Below are 16089 nucleotides of genomic sequence, written 5' to 3' on the forward strand. Positions count from 1 at the left end.
ACATAAAATTCCAATAAAATATATTTATGTTTGCAGTCGTAACGTGACAAAATGTGGAAACGTTCAAGGGGTATGAATATTTATGCAAGCCACTGTATGTATGATCTTCTAATTATTACAGCAGTCAACAAATGGCCAAATTGCAAAATGGCTGTGTTACAAAATATATATTTATTTAAAAATTATTTCTTATTTACCTTTTTATGTGACTTATCTTTAAATACTGAAGACAAGCAAAAACATATCAATTGTCACTGATTTGAACACAGTACAAAGGACAAATTACACTGCATGAACTTGAACTGATTCTTAATTTTGTAAAGCAAACACACAGATACTGATGTATGTGTGGTGTGTGAGATTTTTACCATGCGGCTGCAGAAGGCATTGGTCCTGGACTGGACATGACTGAACACTTGTTCGTCCTCCTCCGCTGACTCATCAGTGAGTGTGTGCAGAGACACAGAACTGCGGTTGCAGCTAACGGAGCGACGGCTCAGAGACTTCCCACTGCGGCCTGACCTCAGAGTGACAGACTGACCAGCTGCTTCATTCTTCTCTGCCTCATACACCTCCAGCCTCCGACCTACCACACAGAGCAACACAGACTCATAAAAGCACATTTACAGGACCATGGGGGCTAACGCTTTCCTACCCCATTGCAGTTTAATGTTAAGTCCAGGTTTAAAACAGTGCTGTATGTGTCAGAGTCATGTGATCACATAAACCTCCATTGCTAATAAAGAGAGATTTTGTCAGCTGCAAAGAAAATTCCATCATTCCAAGAATTCCATTCGTCAATGACAACTGGACACCACAATGTTTTGCTGTGAATGATACCTCTGAACGTAGCATTTTCACATTGTTTACACATCTGCTTTCAGATAGTTGCTCAAGCTGACCAAAAAAAAATTAGAATATGAATTTGATCCTTTGATACGTATTAAAAATTTGTGAAGAACACATCACAACACGACTGATGTATATGTCTCCACATTGGAAGATGACTGTGTGCAATTTACACACATTACATACTAGTAGTAACTCATCAATTATTAATATTCTGATATGTCTTTAAACATATCAGATATGTTGTCAAACTGATTTTCTGCTCAGAAAACAGGTGAAATGTGACACAGAGATTCCAAGTTAAAACAGCACCACTATCACTACATTTTAATTTTAATAATAATAATGGATTAGATTTATATAGCGCTTTTTTTGGGCACTCAAAGCGTGTACAATGGATCCATTATTCATTCACTCACACATTCTCACTCTGGTGTGGTAAACCACAGCTGCCCTGGGACAGACTGACGGAAGTCAATCCACGCATCCATACACCAGCGTGAGAGCAGCACTGGAGGCAAGGCGGGTAAAGTGTCTTGCCCAAGGACACAACAGCACATGACTAGGTCAGAGTGGGAATCGAACCGCCGACCCTTCGATCATTGGACGACCCGCTCTACCACAGCCTCCACTTTTGAAGTTTAAGTTATGCTTACTCTGTACAATCCCAACATATTCTTGTTTTGTGTATAGATTACACAGAGTTTTTTTCATTTTGCCAAAATGATAATCCAGAAAAAGTGGCAGTGTAAAATCAACATTTACAGAAGAAAAAGCTTACTGTTTAGCAAATTAAGCACACAAACAATTTGTTTGTTTACCCTCTCACTGGTGTCCTTGGATTACTGATCTGATTACAGAACTGTTTAATATGTTGAAAATATGACACCAACAGAGGTACATCGATTTTAAAGCACATGAGCAATAATATTATTGTTTCTTACCATTTTCTTCATGAGGATATTCAACCCCATAGATACTGCAGCGGCGAAACACCATCTTATTCTCTGTTAATGTTCCTGTCTTATCAGAGAACAGGTACTGGATCCGACCCAGGTCTTCAGTGATGTTGAGAGCCCGACACTGGATCCTGGAGTCCAGTTGTTCATTGTACAGGGCTAAATCATTGTGAATGAAATAGATTTGACCCAGTTTCACAACCTCAATGGACACGTACAGAGAAACGGGGATCAGCACCTATTGGACAGAAATTAATTACTCCTTTGGTATGATGCATTACAAGTGGTATGTTGGTGGTATGATGATAGTTAAACTCTAACATAGGCAATGATGGAGAAACCTGGAGGAGGGTCATTGCAAAGAACAGCTTGCCGGATCTGAATCAGATTGTTACTGTATTTTTGTAAAAAGCATGAACTGGCCACAAAACTTTGTGATCAAATTAAACATTAGATCTGGAGCATCTTGGCCACTTAGATGGGAAGCATAGCAGAGCTGGTAGCCAGTTAAGGGTGAGTTGGATCTAATGGTAAGGAGGACTGCCAGATGGACATGGTAACTCAAGGAGTAGTGAGGATGAACTGGGAACACTGGGTCAAGGTCCCTGTCTGTGAGACCCTCAACTCCCACCTCCATAAAAATATTCGTAGAGCTGTAACTGTGGCAATCACAAAAGCAAAAGTTTGGGAGCGGGAGGAGCTCAGGAAGGCTATGGAGAAGAATTTTTGGTTGGCATCAGGGAATTTCTGGAAAACCAACTGAGGATTCAGAAAAATATCTCTCATCTCTGGATTTTCTACTTGTTGAAAGTTCTTGAACTACTTATGCTTTTGTTATAGCCATAAAGTGGAAAAACAATCTAAATCTAGGCTTTAAATCATCCAAATCACTTTTTTTTCTATATGTCCCACTTTAAAATTCTACTAATTTTATAAATTTTAAATTATACACACATATATGTCTAATCATTGTTTCAACTGTTTGACAAAAATGTGAATAATTGTGATTAATTAATTACAAAGTCTGTAATAAGATTATTTTTTAGTCGCGTTTCACTACTAATATGTGTGTGTGTGTGTATATATATATATATATATATATATATATATACACACACACACACAAATAAATAAACTTATGTATATTATATTATTATTAACTATAATATTATAGTAAATAATATGAATGTTATTGTTTAACATTACATTCATCAGATTTAGCAGATTTGTCATTACAGGTTTGACGTTAGATAGCCAGCCCACTGCTGACGTGTCATATTTGAAACCTTCTGAAATCTATGGAAACACAAATCTCTACGTGTATACAATCTATTTAAACATTTCTTCATTTTAAAAAGAGATTGTTTGAGGGATTTATAACTTGGGATTATAATAGAAGTGATTTACAGTGCAAAATGCTATTTTTGGCCTCCGACAGAAACTATGTAACACACCTGCAGCACAATGATCATAGTCCAGAACACATAAAATCCAGCCAAAGCAGGAGATGTCTCCGTATCAACCTGAAAGATGGGGTCTTTGAGGTTCTTCAGCCAGAGGCCATGACCTGAAACACAATATGTACATGGCTGAATTCCTCAATCTCAGGAGAAATTATTGTAATTTTTCCACTTTTCGGGAGGCTAGACACAGTGGTTTCCATGGAAATACTGGCTTTCTACTGCTTTTGTGTGCTGTTTTACACTGTATATACTTGAAAGAAACTGCTGCAGTTCAGTGCTGCTCTTTGAAATGACGTGGTGTGTAAGCATCGGTACAAACCTATAGCACCAGTCAGGCACATGATGATGAGGAGGGCCACACACCACAGGATGTCTGTGTTCAGACGCTTCTCCAGCAGGCTACGCTTATACCTCGGCCCACTGTTGTTCATCATAGCTTTAGTCTCATGACCTGGGACACAGAAAAAGAAAAACATACTGCAGCCATGTTCAAATATATAACCGTATTTTCTACAGAAAGTACAATAGCAAAGCTGAATGTTAAGCAGAAGGTTACACAACTCAGGAATCCTAAATTCGTTCATTCCTTCTTTCTAGTTTTAGCACTTAGCACTATAGTTTTATCTTTCAGTCATTGTAACACATTGTACACAGCTGCAACTTCCATTAATTCCTGTTTATAATAGTTACTTTTAAATTTATGTGCTTTTACAACAAACCTGTTCTCTGTGTTGCTGTCACAGAGACTCACTGCAAAAACTCGAAATCTTACCAAGTCTATTTGTCTTATTTTTCGTCAAAATGTCTCATCCCACTAGATTTAAGATAAATTCACTTAACAAGTGACATTTCAGCAAGATAGAGGGACTTGTTTTAAGACAACACATCTTAAATAGCTTGTTAAGTCAAACAATCTTGAAATTATCTTGTTTACCTTGTGTCGTCCTGTGGGTCAAAGTGACCCGTTTTAAAGTTTAAAAATGTGGGGGGAAAAAATCTGATTTTCACAGTGAAAACTTACACATTTTCAAAATTTTGGTGGAAATTTTTTAAAAACATTTTTGATGGGGAAAAAGAAATGTTAAAAACAAATATTCCTTTAACAACATTCAGAAAAAAAAATCAACCAAAATCCAGCGAATTTCGCTGGATTTTGGTTGATTTTTTTCCTGAATGTTCTTAAAGAAAATATTAGAAGTTTTACTGATAAATATGTAATCACTTTAGATATTTTTTAGGATTTTTTTAGGGAGATTTTTCTTCATTTTTTTGGGAAAATATTTACAATTTTCATGTTTTTTTATTTAATTTCTTGCCAAATTTGGGGATTTAAAAAAAAACAAAACTATTTTTAAGGGAAACTTTTAAGGAACTTTCTTCCTAAAGATTTTGCAAATTTTTTATAAATTTGGGGGATTTTTTGGCTGCATTTTTGGATTTTTTCAGACAAGGTAACAATAGTTTTGGTGCCGTAGATGAGGATAACGGGAGGGTTAAGACACCTAAGTTTGACAATCCTGGTAAAATAGAGCTTAAAATAAGTCTTCCCAGCTGATTTTAAGTGTTCTAAATATCACATCTTATTTCAAGAAATCTTACCAAGTCATTTTTCACTTGTTCTATTGGCAGATTTTTTCACTTATTTCAAGTTAAAAAATTCTTTGAAATACGTTTTTTTTTTCTTGTTTTGAGAGGGGCATTTTTTCCAGTGTGATGCTTTTGCCCATCTCATACAGCTTAAGTCTGGTCATTAGAATAACAAATATTTCTAACAAAAGGATATGGAAGAAAAGTATAGCTGTACATTTTGAAGGTCAGCATTAAGTGTGAAAGGAGGTGTTCTTGTGGTGGCATGTCACTAGTGAAACTCTCAATTAAACTGAATTGAGAGTTAAATTATTTATGGCAGTTGATTGATTTATTACCATCGTGAGTTGTAACTGAAAGGAACAGTGTTTAAACCCAAACTTTAGAAATTTCTTTCAGAGTCTTGGCCTAAAGACATCAACTTCCAGCACTTAGTTACAGTAACAGTGACAGCCACCATGAACATGACATGTCAAGTTGTGTGATGTGCTTGCCCAGATAGCTAACTATGGGTGAATCAATGTTGAATCTATGTTGAGACCTAACGTAGAAATTATACAGAAAGCGCAAGGTTGATAAAATGTTGAGTCAACGTTTGCTTTTCAACCATAAATCACACTTTACCCAGATAGCAAAAGATGTTAAATCAATGTTGAATTAGGGTTAAGAAGGTTGAATTGTGGTTACGGTTGAAGATTGATGGTTGGATCAACATTGATTCAACAACATTTTGTCAACATTGAAGTTTGTGTTTAAAAGATGACATTGAATCTACATTGTATTTTGGTTTAATTAAAATGTTTGACAGGTCAATGTTTAATTAATGTTGAATCTATGTTTGCCAACATGTAATCTATGTAAGCAAACGTTGACTCAACATTTTATCAACCTTGCGCTTTCTGTATAATTTCGACGTTAATTCTCAACATAGATTCAACATTGATTCACCCATAGTTTGCTATCTGGGTGCCTTCGTGTGCATGCCCAACTAAAACATAAGTTTGAGAATTTATGTTAAAATTGCATTCCTATGGTCAGTCTACAATGTCATCAGTCTATGACAGTTTGCAGGTGAGCATGAAGTGGCTGGGGTGAGAGTCAAAGTCAACTGAAAGGGTCTAAGTGTCTCACAATCTTGTTCTTGAGTGACAGAAAAATGGAGCATGAGCTGAACAGGTGGATTAGTGTGATGTCAGCAGTAATGCGAGTGTTGTACGAAACCATCAACGTTCCAATCCTTACCTACTGTCATGAGTTCTGGGTAGTATTGGAAAGAATGAGATCACAGATAAAAGTGCTCTAAATGCATATGTATTTTTCTTTTTGTAAGGTAGCAGGGCTCAGCCTTACAGATGGGGTGAACGCCATAGACATCTGGAGGGAGCTCAGAGCAGAGTTGCAGCTCAAACACATTGCAAGAAACCAGCTGAGGTGGTACGGGCATCTTATTAGGATGCTTCTTGGGTGGCTTCCTTTTCGGGATTTTCTGGGCAAATACAACTGTAAGGAGATTCCAGGGCAGACCCAGAATTCACTGCAGAGAATACATATCTCATCTCCAGAGGAGCTGGAAAGCAGGCTGAGTATTGGATGGATGGATGGATGGATGGATGGATGGATGGATGGATGGATGGATGGATGGATGGATGGATGGATGGATGGATGGAAAAATGGTGGTTCTTCTGCTGTTCTGATATCACAAACTTTGAACCAGTCCAAGATTTGACTGACAGCTTTCAGACACCCCCAAAACCCAAACCTCTATTTGAATTGAATCATAACAGGTCAGGTGTGGAATCCCTACACACGTGTGTTCAGGCTGAATATGCAGATGGAGTTCGTATAAAAGCAAAGCAAATACAGAATACTGCACAAATGCTTAGGGCACTAAAATTTAAGTAAAAATGCTTTCATAAATAGTGTCATGAACAAATTTCTGTATTCACAAAAACAACTTAGTATGAAGCGCATTATATACAAATATTAATATGTTATACAATAATTCGTCTGTCCACCCTATACATGTAAATCATCACCAGTTCTCCAAAGCACATGGGGCAGTGGTTTTTAAAGCTGACTCAAATTCATGAAGATAGACAGAAAAAGGGAAAGGAAAGATAAAAGAGCAAAATAACAGAAATTAAATTTTTTGTCTAGTGAATTTTGTGTCTCTTTAGTTCAGTCGTTACAATGAGTGTTTTGGAGGACAGATTTAAGAGAGTCAAATTTTATGTTAAAACATCAACAGGATTTTGAAAACAAAAACAGACCATATCTTTCAAATATGGTTGGGGAAAAAAAAGCCAATGTAACTGGCATTTGATAACATGTTAAAAACAAAACTGTCCTCTTACCAGCATAAACCACAATGCCTATCACAGTCTCAGTGTTGCGAATGGTACAGCTCCTAAGCAGGAGGTTGCTGCTCTGGAGGCCGACGCGAACTCCACTGGAATGCTCTCTGTGATACAAAACAGATAACAAGTACAGTCGGAGGACAACTGAAAGAATGTTTGTGACAGTGTCAAAGTCTGACACATACTCTACTTGGAGCAGTAGCAAATCATTTTCTCTGTTTTTTCTGAACATAGTATTCATTGTATCATTATTCATTAAATAGTCCCTGAGATATTGTTGTTCAAAGATGGCCTCAAATCTTGAAAAATAAAATACATATCTCAGTAAGTACTTGATACATTGAGCAGAAACTGTTCCAAGATCCCTGTGTTAGATCACCTAAAGAGGAAAAGAAACTCACATGTAACCTCTGAACTTGCTGAGGTCATTCTTGGGGTTTTCACACTCAATGCGACTGCAGAAGCTCTCAGGGGTGAACTCTACTCCCTGCAAAACACACACACAGAATAAAAATGTAACCAAAACTGGAGATAAATCTACATACACGAGCGCATCAAGAAAAATGTGAACATTGTGAAAAGTTGAAATTTTCTATCAGCTATTTAAGAAAGTGACATTTTTATCTATCCTATATTCATTACAAATGAAGTGAAATATTTCAGGCCATTTTTTGGTATAGTTTTTGTGATCGTGGCTCATAGCTCTTCTCAATTTAATTTCTGACAAAACTGGAGTTTTTGCATTTGACCCTAAAATTTCAGAAACACGCTATCTAACCAGATAGTTACTGCCCTGGTCTCCAATTCTACTGTAAAGAACCTTGAAGAATATGTCCTCCAACATACATATAAAGCAAATCTGTAGGACAACATTCTTTCATCTATGTAATATTGTCAAAATCAGAAACATCCTGTGTCAAAGTGATGTTGAAAACTAGTCCAGGCATTTAACCCTTTAAGCTTCAGTCATTTCCAGCCGTTTTCAGTACAAAAAATCGCTAATATTCTATTTTTAAATAAAAAAAATTACGAAAAATACGGGGAATATTGGACGTGCATCGGGAGGTGCATTTCCTTGAAAACGACCGATTCGAGGATTTTATACGACTTCAGGACATGTTTTGGACAAAATAGTTTACTGGCTTGTGTCATCTGGATGTAAAAGGTTGGATTATGGCCGTTTTTTGTGGAATCTTTTTTTTTGTGTGTAATAATAAACCTGGAAATGTGAGTCGCGCTGTGTGCGTTGAAGCCGTGTATAGAGAACGGATGGATGAATATTTGTTTTTGTCGGACAAATGTGTTTTTCTCACCCGCTGTGGTAATCGCATCTGAAAGTGGTTTATACCGGCGGATTCATGAGAATCTAAGCTTTCCATCGGTGTATAGTGTTTGTATAATCGCGTTTGCACCCGTCGGACATTCTTGAAATTCCTATGCAAATTAGTAGGTGTACCGCCGGCGGTACACTGAAGCTTAAAGGGTTAAAACTGCCAGGATGGAAACAGGACAAACAGGAAACCCCTCAATGGTCTGTGGCTCAATAAGCTACAGCAGTTATGGCAGCCATAGGGACACAGAACAACATGAAGCAGACGGTTTACAGCTAGTGTATGTTAGTGTATAAACTGCATTTTTAAAATTCCATTTAAAACGTGTAATTAACTTTGGTTAAATTGTTTGCTGATATTGTTGGTGATGGATTTACCATTTTTCATATTTTTTTGGAATTAGCAGGATAGTTTAAACCAGGGGTGCCCACATTTTTTCACCTTGGGAGCTACTTTTCAAATGAGGCTTCGGAAGCTGCCTTCACTTTTGAAGTCAGTCCCAAGAAAAATGACTTCTGTCCTGACAACTGTGATTTTAGTGCCTTCGCTTTTCTCTTTCTCAGCTCGCATTTTGGAGGGAAGCTTGTGTTGTAGCTTTTAAGAACAGTCTGAAAGTGCCACTCCACATTTCCCTTCTTCAGACTAGCAATGGTCAATTGATATATCAAGCAAATGCACTCTGAATATGACATTGTGGAAAAAAAGTCTTCCTCCCATTCCAGATGGAAGTGGTAAGTTTTCAGTTCATAACTTGATTCAGCCCCCGCACTCATTTTTTATGCTTTCTTTTGTAGAAATAGTTTGAAAGGCTAAATCGCTAGTTAGCTCACTGGAATTTGCACTACTTTGAGTGTTGACTGCATATGCGAGGTGATTCGTGTGTCAGAGAAAAAATGAGATCTCAGACTGGCTGCCCTGTACGTCAATCTAGTGGCAAATGCCGTAGGGAGGATGAATGATAACAACTAACATCAATTTTTTTTGATTGGCATACAATCTACCAATACTACCTTCGTGATAGTCAGGTCGATTGTGAACAACTGGTCGATAGCTTGTTGGAAACCCCTGGTTTAAACTATTGTAAAATTATGTAGAAAGTAGAAGAACTGCATTTTAAGAAATGTATCATTTTAAAAAGGGAATGCTGTAAAGTTTTTCAATCCTTAGAGGTGGAAAAGACTTACTCATTAGAGCTATAAATGTACAATTTGAGGGTACCTATCTAAAAAAAACAAACTTGAATTTTCCTCTGGATTAGTAAAGTATCTATCTACCTATCTATAAGACATAATCCATTTCACGTATTACCTGTAGAGGGAGGCCTGAAACCACCTCTCTCTGTTTCAGGTTGGTTTCTCCATCCAAATTGGCAGTTTCAATGTAACAAACCCCACGAGGGTCAGAGGAATACAGCAGCAGCATGTCAGCAGGGATGATTTCATTACAGGACAAACGGACAAAGTCTCCAACTCGCACATCCATCCAGCACTTGTCAATATAGGTTTTCTGTGTGCTGAGACAATGGAAGAGAGAGAAGATTAAGAGCATATCAGTCAAATGTTTGAGCACTGACAAAAACAAGAAACATCAGTGCATTTTTGGTTTTATGATCTTTCTTTTGAGCTTACAGTAAAAGGGAACACAATAACAAGGCCAAAGGATCTAGGGTGCTTTCCAACATTTCCATGTGAACAATAGGGTGCATTTTCATTATCACTATCATTATTTATTGGGGACATAGAGGTGCTTGAAAACCCAAACTTAAATGTGTCAAAAGTCGTGAAGCCTTGGATGAATGTTTTATGTATCTTGCACAAGTGCTGGCAAAATGGCTCAGTAGCAGTCCAACTAAATTTTTATGAAGTAGCCCTCACAGTACAGTTCATCTCTATGTATGAAAATCTTGAGTCACGAGAAGTCAAGCCAGCAATTTTGCTGCACTTTCGCCATTTACAGGTATTGCACTTTGACAAACTCTTCCTACAGAATTAATCAGATCAACATCATATTTGGTTAGTCTACTCTAAAAGACCTTCACAAAGTTTTTATTGGATGACATGTAAATGTCTGTATATGTAGCCCTGTGACAGACTGGTGACCTGTCCAGGGTGTCCCCTGCCTTCACTCGAGTCAGCTGGGATAGACTCCAGCACCCCCCGCGACCCTAGTGAGTATAAAGCGGTGTATAGAGAATGGATGGATGGATGGGATTTCAAAACTTGCTGTGGCAAAATAGCTTAAAGTCCTCAACAAAGCTGCCCTTGTGGCTCTGTTTTCCCCACAAATACAAAATCATATCTGACATCACGAGACATACAGAAAAAGCCTCTTGAAGCCATGGCCAAAAAACCCAATAGTGAGCCACTTTGAAAACACTGTCCATTTTTGGCAAAACTTTCCACATTTACAGACACTGCGTTGTCCACTCCTAATGATTTGCAGATCGGCGTCATATGAGGTCACTGCAACCCAAACAGTCTTAATTATGAGTTTTCATTATACAGTGTATTCTTTCCAGCATGGCAAAGACAGAATGTGCTTATAACTCAAATGTATTGTGACCCATGTGCCTCAGACTTCAGAGTCCCAGCAAAAACATATCAACAGAAAATTGCTCACATCTGGTAACAATAAATAACCTGGTAACAAGAAATAACATGCTCTGTACTGTTATAATCCCTTTCTAGCAACTTGACTGCCCACCACATCAACCTTACACATGGTCAGAATATCTATAGCACCTTGATGATGCTTTATTTGTAAAATTATGAGCTTTCATTTATCGATGTTTCCCTGGGAGTATGTCAAATATGACGTTTCGCCTAACCAATCAAAGTTGTTGTAACTTAAATATCCAATGTTCAATCTTCCCAAAACATTCTGAACACGAAAACACTGGGCACAGGAAGTCAGCCTTCTGACCCACATTAAATTTACATGGTGTGTACAACAATATATTCAATTGCATGTTTGTTTTGGGGTCCCTCACACCACACAGCGGGCATAGGAATTGATACAAAACCTGCATTAAATCATGCCCACTGCCACAATGATCAGCAGAGCATAAAAACTTGCTTGTTTACACAGTAAGCAATGATTACAAAAGGGTGTACTCGGGTCAATTGACATCCTGCCAGAAAACCGTATGTGCAGTAAGGTTCAAAGGTCTGATCAGCGCTATTTGTAGCTTCAATATTTTTTTAAACTATTATTTAGAGAAATGAATTGCATTTCTGAGGGGCTAAACACTGGAAAAAATGCCCCTCTCAAAACAAGAAAAAAAAATATTTCAAAGAATTTTTTACCTTTGAAATAAGTGAAAAAATCTGCCAATAGAACAAGAGAAAAATGACTTGGTAAGATTTCTTGAAATAAGATGTGATATTTAGAACACTTAAAATCAGCTGGGAAAACTTATTTTAAGCTTTATTTTACCAGGATTGTCAAACTTAGGTGTCTTAACCCTCCCGTTGTCCTCATCTACGGCACCAAAAATATTGTTACCTTGTCTGAAAAAATCCAAAAATGCAGCCAAAAAATCCCCCAAATTTATAAAAAATTTGCAAAATCTTTAGGAAGAAAGTTCCTTAAAAGTTTCCCTTAAAAATAGTTTTGTTTTGTTTTTTTAAATCCCCAAATTTGGCAAGAAATAAAATAAAAAAACATGAAAATTGTAAATATTTTCCCAAAAAAATGAAGAAAAATCTCCCTAAAAAAATCCTAAAAAATATCTAAAGTGATTACATATTTATCAGTAAAACTTCTACTATTTTCTTTAAGAACATTCAAGAAAAAAATCAACCAAAATCCAGCAAAATTCGCTGGATTTTGGTTGATTTTTTTTTCTGAATGTTCTTAAAGGAATATTTGTTTTTAACATTTCTTTTTCCCCATCAAAAATGTTTATAAAAAATTTCCCCAAAAACTTTGAAAATGTGTAAGTTTTCACTGTGAAAATCAGATTTTTTTTCCCCCCACATTTTTAAACTTTACAACAGGTCACTTTGACCCACAGGACGACACAAGATAATTTCAAGATTGTTTGACTTAACAAGTTATTTAAGATGTGTTGTCTTAAAACAAGTCCCTCTATCTTGCTGAAATGTCATTTGTTAAGTGAGTTTATCTTAAATCCAGTGTGATGAGACATTTTGATGAAAAATAAGACAAATAGACTAGGTAAGATTTCGAGTTTTTGCAGCGTTATTATGTCGGTGCCAGTATAGCAGCGCTCTAAACTACAGTTAAAGCTGTCAGTTACTGTCCTATGTGAATGCATTCTGGTGTCTTTTTATCCTAAAGTCTGTCTGGAACGCCTGAAGGGACAGCATTATAAATGACAGAACAACAGGCACCTGAAAACTGATTACAACCTGGTAGAATTTGGCATGCGAGGACTGCAGATACTTTAGTCCAGGGGAGTCAAACATGCGGCCCGTGGGCCAACACCGGCCCTTCAGAGGGTCGACTTTGGGACACAGACGATTTCTGTAAAACTATAAATAATTTCCACACCATGACAAGCTGTTTTGATCAAAAAGGAGAATATTATATGGCTCTTTGTTCTTGTGTCATTTTGCGTCTCATTTTTGTAATATTTCGCCTTGTTTTTGTCTTTTTTTTGACGTTGTGTATTTCCTTTTTGTCTAACTTGTGATTTTAGTCTATTTTTTGACATATTTTTTCTCGCTTTTGTCATTTTTAGTCCATTGTTTTGTCGCTTTGTAAGATTTCTTGAAATAAAAGATGATATTTAGAATAATGAGATCGTAAAATTAGCTGAGGAAACTTATTTTATACTTTATTTTACCAGGATTGTCACGTTGAGGTGTCTTAATCCTCCTCTTGTTCTCATTTACGGCACCAAAATATATTGTTTCCTTGTCTGGAAAAAAAAAAAAACTCAGCAAAAAATTCCCCAAATTTATAAAAAAAAAAACTTGCAAAAGTGTCATTTAAAAAAATCCTCTAATTTGGCAAGAAATAAAAATTCAAAAAACAAAAAAAAGTAAATATTTTCAAAAAATGAATAAAAATCTTCCAAAAAAATCCTAAAAATATCTAAAGTGATTCCACATATATCAGTAAAACTTCTAATATTTTCTTTCAGAACATTCAGAAAAAAAAATCAACCAAAATCCAGCGAATTTCGCTAAAATGCGCTGATCTGGGTGAAGGTAGCGATTTAATGGAAAATCGCAAAATTGATCCATATCCCTCTCTATCATTTATTGACATCATTGTTTGAAACTCTCTGCAGTCAGCAGCTTGGTGCAGTGGTAACATTAGTTGGGTAGTGGCACTTTGCTATGCACTAAGAACATGTGGATTTGTTAATATTTACTTTGTTGTAATTTTAATGTGAACTGAAAACCTTGTGGGTCAATGTGATGTTTCTTCTTCAGGTGCACACCCAGACAGAGACATGGATATCTAAGCTATGATTCTAGAACATCACGTCGCATTTTCACATAAAGCTATACATGAACTGATCTTGTTAGATATTAGTAGTGGGTTCTAACGGAACTTATTTAGGAAAAATGTGATGTTTAAACACAAAACATGAGTGCAAGTTTGCTCAAAAGTTACACTTGAATGTATCCTGTGTCAAAGGTGAAATGATCCTTTTTGTTTAATAGTTTGTTTCATCATAAAACGTCATCAAAGAAAGGCCTTTTACCTGACAATAAAAAAAGAATGTTATCATAACTACTGTCAACATTGTAGTCTTTATAAAAGGGCACAATGTAAGAAGTCATTGGGAAGGTTTTGTGAAGCAAATATGTGTAGCAAATTGCCAGACGATTTATAGTCACTTGTAAAAAAAAAAATAAATTCATTGTCCCATTGGCTTTTTGAAGTTCTCCGTCATTGCTTTGGAGCAGCTTTACTAGAAGTCCTGACCTGCATATTTTGGTCAGCTTTGACCATGGTTTAAAAGCAAAGAAGACAGTAAAAGGAAAATAAATGTTCTTTATAACTTTCTGTGTAATTTCATTGTAGGCTACTTTCAAGTTTAAGATAAAGTCTTGTTCTTTGTATTTTAAACTGACCATTGACTTCTGACCTTGAAAATTGTGATTAGTGTAAAAAATGTGCAATACACGACCCACTTTCTAAATGTATTCTAAAAATCTACTATCATTTGAACATCTTTAGAGGATATCTTATAAGTTGATTTTGTTGTTGTTGTTGTGGTCAAATGTTTTGTTATAATTCATTCCAGTGTAACACACAGCATATTATATAGTATATCACAGCCAACTTAAGCAAGTTAGCTGTTTGTGTCTGAGTTCAAACAGGGGATTTCTATCCCTCTAAAAACTACAGGTTAGACCAAGCCTTTTAAAGCCAAGGAGAATATACAGACATACAAAAACAGCATTTACTCTACCTGCAGTAAACCTGACACAGAAGCCTGTTGATCAGATGATCCAGCTTAAACCGACTGTAGTCCTCCCAAATATCCTTAACAGCGGTCACTGACAGCACCATTACAATAGGAATCAGAGAAATCTCTGGCTGGAAGGCCTCCACAACAGGAACAAAGTTTAGGGCAGCAAGGAAGATGAAGTAAACATTGGCAAAGCGATGAAGTTGCTCAAACAGATTCTTGGGCAAGAAGGATAAGAGAGAATATTTTGTGGTCCGGATCTTGTTGCCTTTATACAACTTCAGGAGCCCACTTAGTTCCTCATCTTCTGTGGAGTGAGGAACAACTATCCTCTTCTTCCGCAGGTGCTCCTTGCCAGAACGAAGGCGCAGCCATCGCTCAAAGCTATACATAAGTCCACTTCTCCAGTGAATTCTCCCCGCGAGTTAATATGTCCACTTAGAAGCCTTAGTTCCCAGCAACTACACTATAGTTCGAATCTCAGCAATTCCCTTACTTTCATACTGTCCTTTCTTCAAATGTATTCATCAGTCATTCCGATTTCCCGATCATGCTAAAGTAAAGCCCGGATATGCCAGGCAAGGTGGGAAGGGGAGGGAGGAGTGGACAGTTAACAACCTTGGTAATGGAAATCATTGCCACTCCTCTAAAGAGCATTTCTGCTGTAAACAAACTCAAGGTTCAAGTTTTATTGCTGTCTGGAAAGGGAGATTGTGTTACTAGATAACAGGAAAGACAGCCACACAGCAGCACCAACAAGGCTTCACATTATGCATGTGAGATGAAACAAACTAAAGCCTGTTGTACAGTTGTTGTTGGTGGGATGTCTGTCACATCCCTTCACTTTACCTGGGGTGTATTGTTCACCTTCATTTCCCAACACTATTGTAGAGAAATTTCCACCTACAAGTTGTTATCTATGACAGATAATATAATCACTTACTCAGAATTTTCCATTGATTTGGTACAAAGTATTGTTGTTGCATTTTAAGATTGAACAAATGTTGAAACTAGGCAAACAGGATGTTTAAATCAGATTTTAGTACAAATAATGATGAGAGTACAAAATCTAACGTGTCAACCAAATTTATGTATACACTAAATCAGTGGTTCTCAACCCTGTTCTTCAGGACCCCATGTTCTGCATGT

At 36.8% G+C, this 16089-nt stretch overlaps 1 protein-coding gene across 1 annotated transcript in view; it reads right to left on the minus strand.

Annotated features, from left to right (window-relative positions):
* The window catches only part of atp10d (ATPase phospholipid transporting 10D), a 52284-nt gene that overhangs the window by 26174 nt on the left and 10021 nt on the right, over positions 1-16089 (minus strand). The window contains exons 4-10 of the mRNA XM_022209587.2: positions 9855-10059; positions 7617-7702; positions 7213-7319; positions 3591-3722; positions 3263-3375; positions 1794-2046; positions 369-586 (exon numbers count right to left, since the gene is read on the minus strand). Of these exons, the coding sequence (XP_022065279.2) occupies positions 369-586; positions 1794-2046; positions 3263-3375; positions 3591-3722; positions 7213-7319; positions 7617-7702; positions 9855-10059 (1114 nt within the window). The remainder of the gene's footprint in view (positions 1-368; positions 587-1793; positions 2047-3262; positions 3376-3590; positions 3723-7212; positions 7320-7616; positions 7703-9854; positions 10060-16089) is intronic.

Source organism: Acanthochromis polyacanthus, chromosome 1 (genome assembly GCF_021347895.1).
Source record: "Acanthochromis polyacanthus isolate Apoly-LR-REF ecotype Palm Island chromosome 1, KAUST_Apoly_ChrSc, whole genome shotgun sequence".
NCBI lineage: Eukaryota > Metazoa > Chordata > Actinopteri > Pomacentridae > Acanthochromis > Acanthochromis polyacanthus.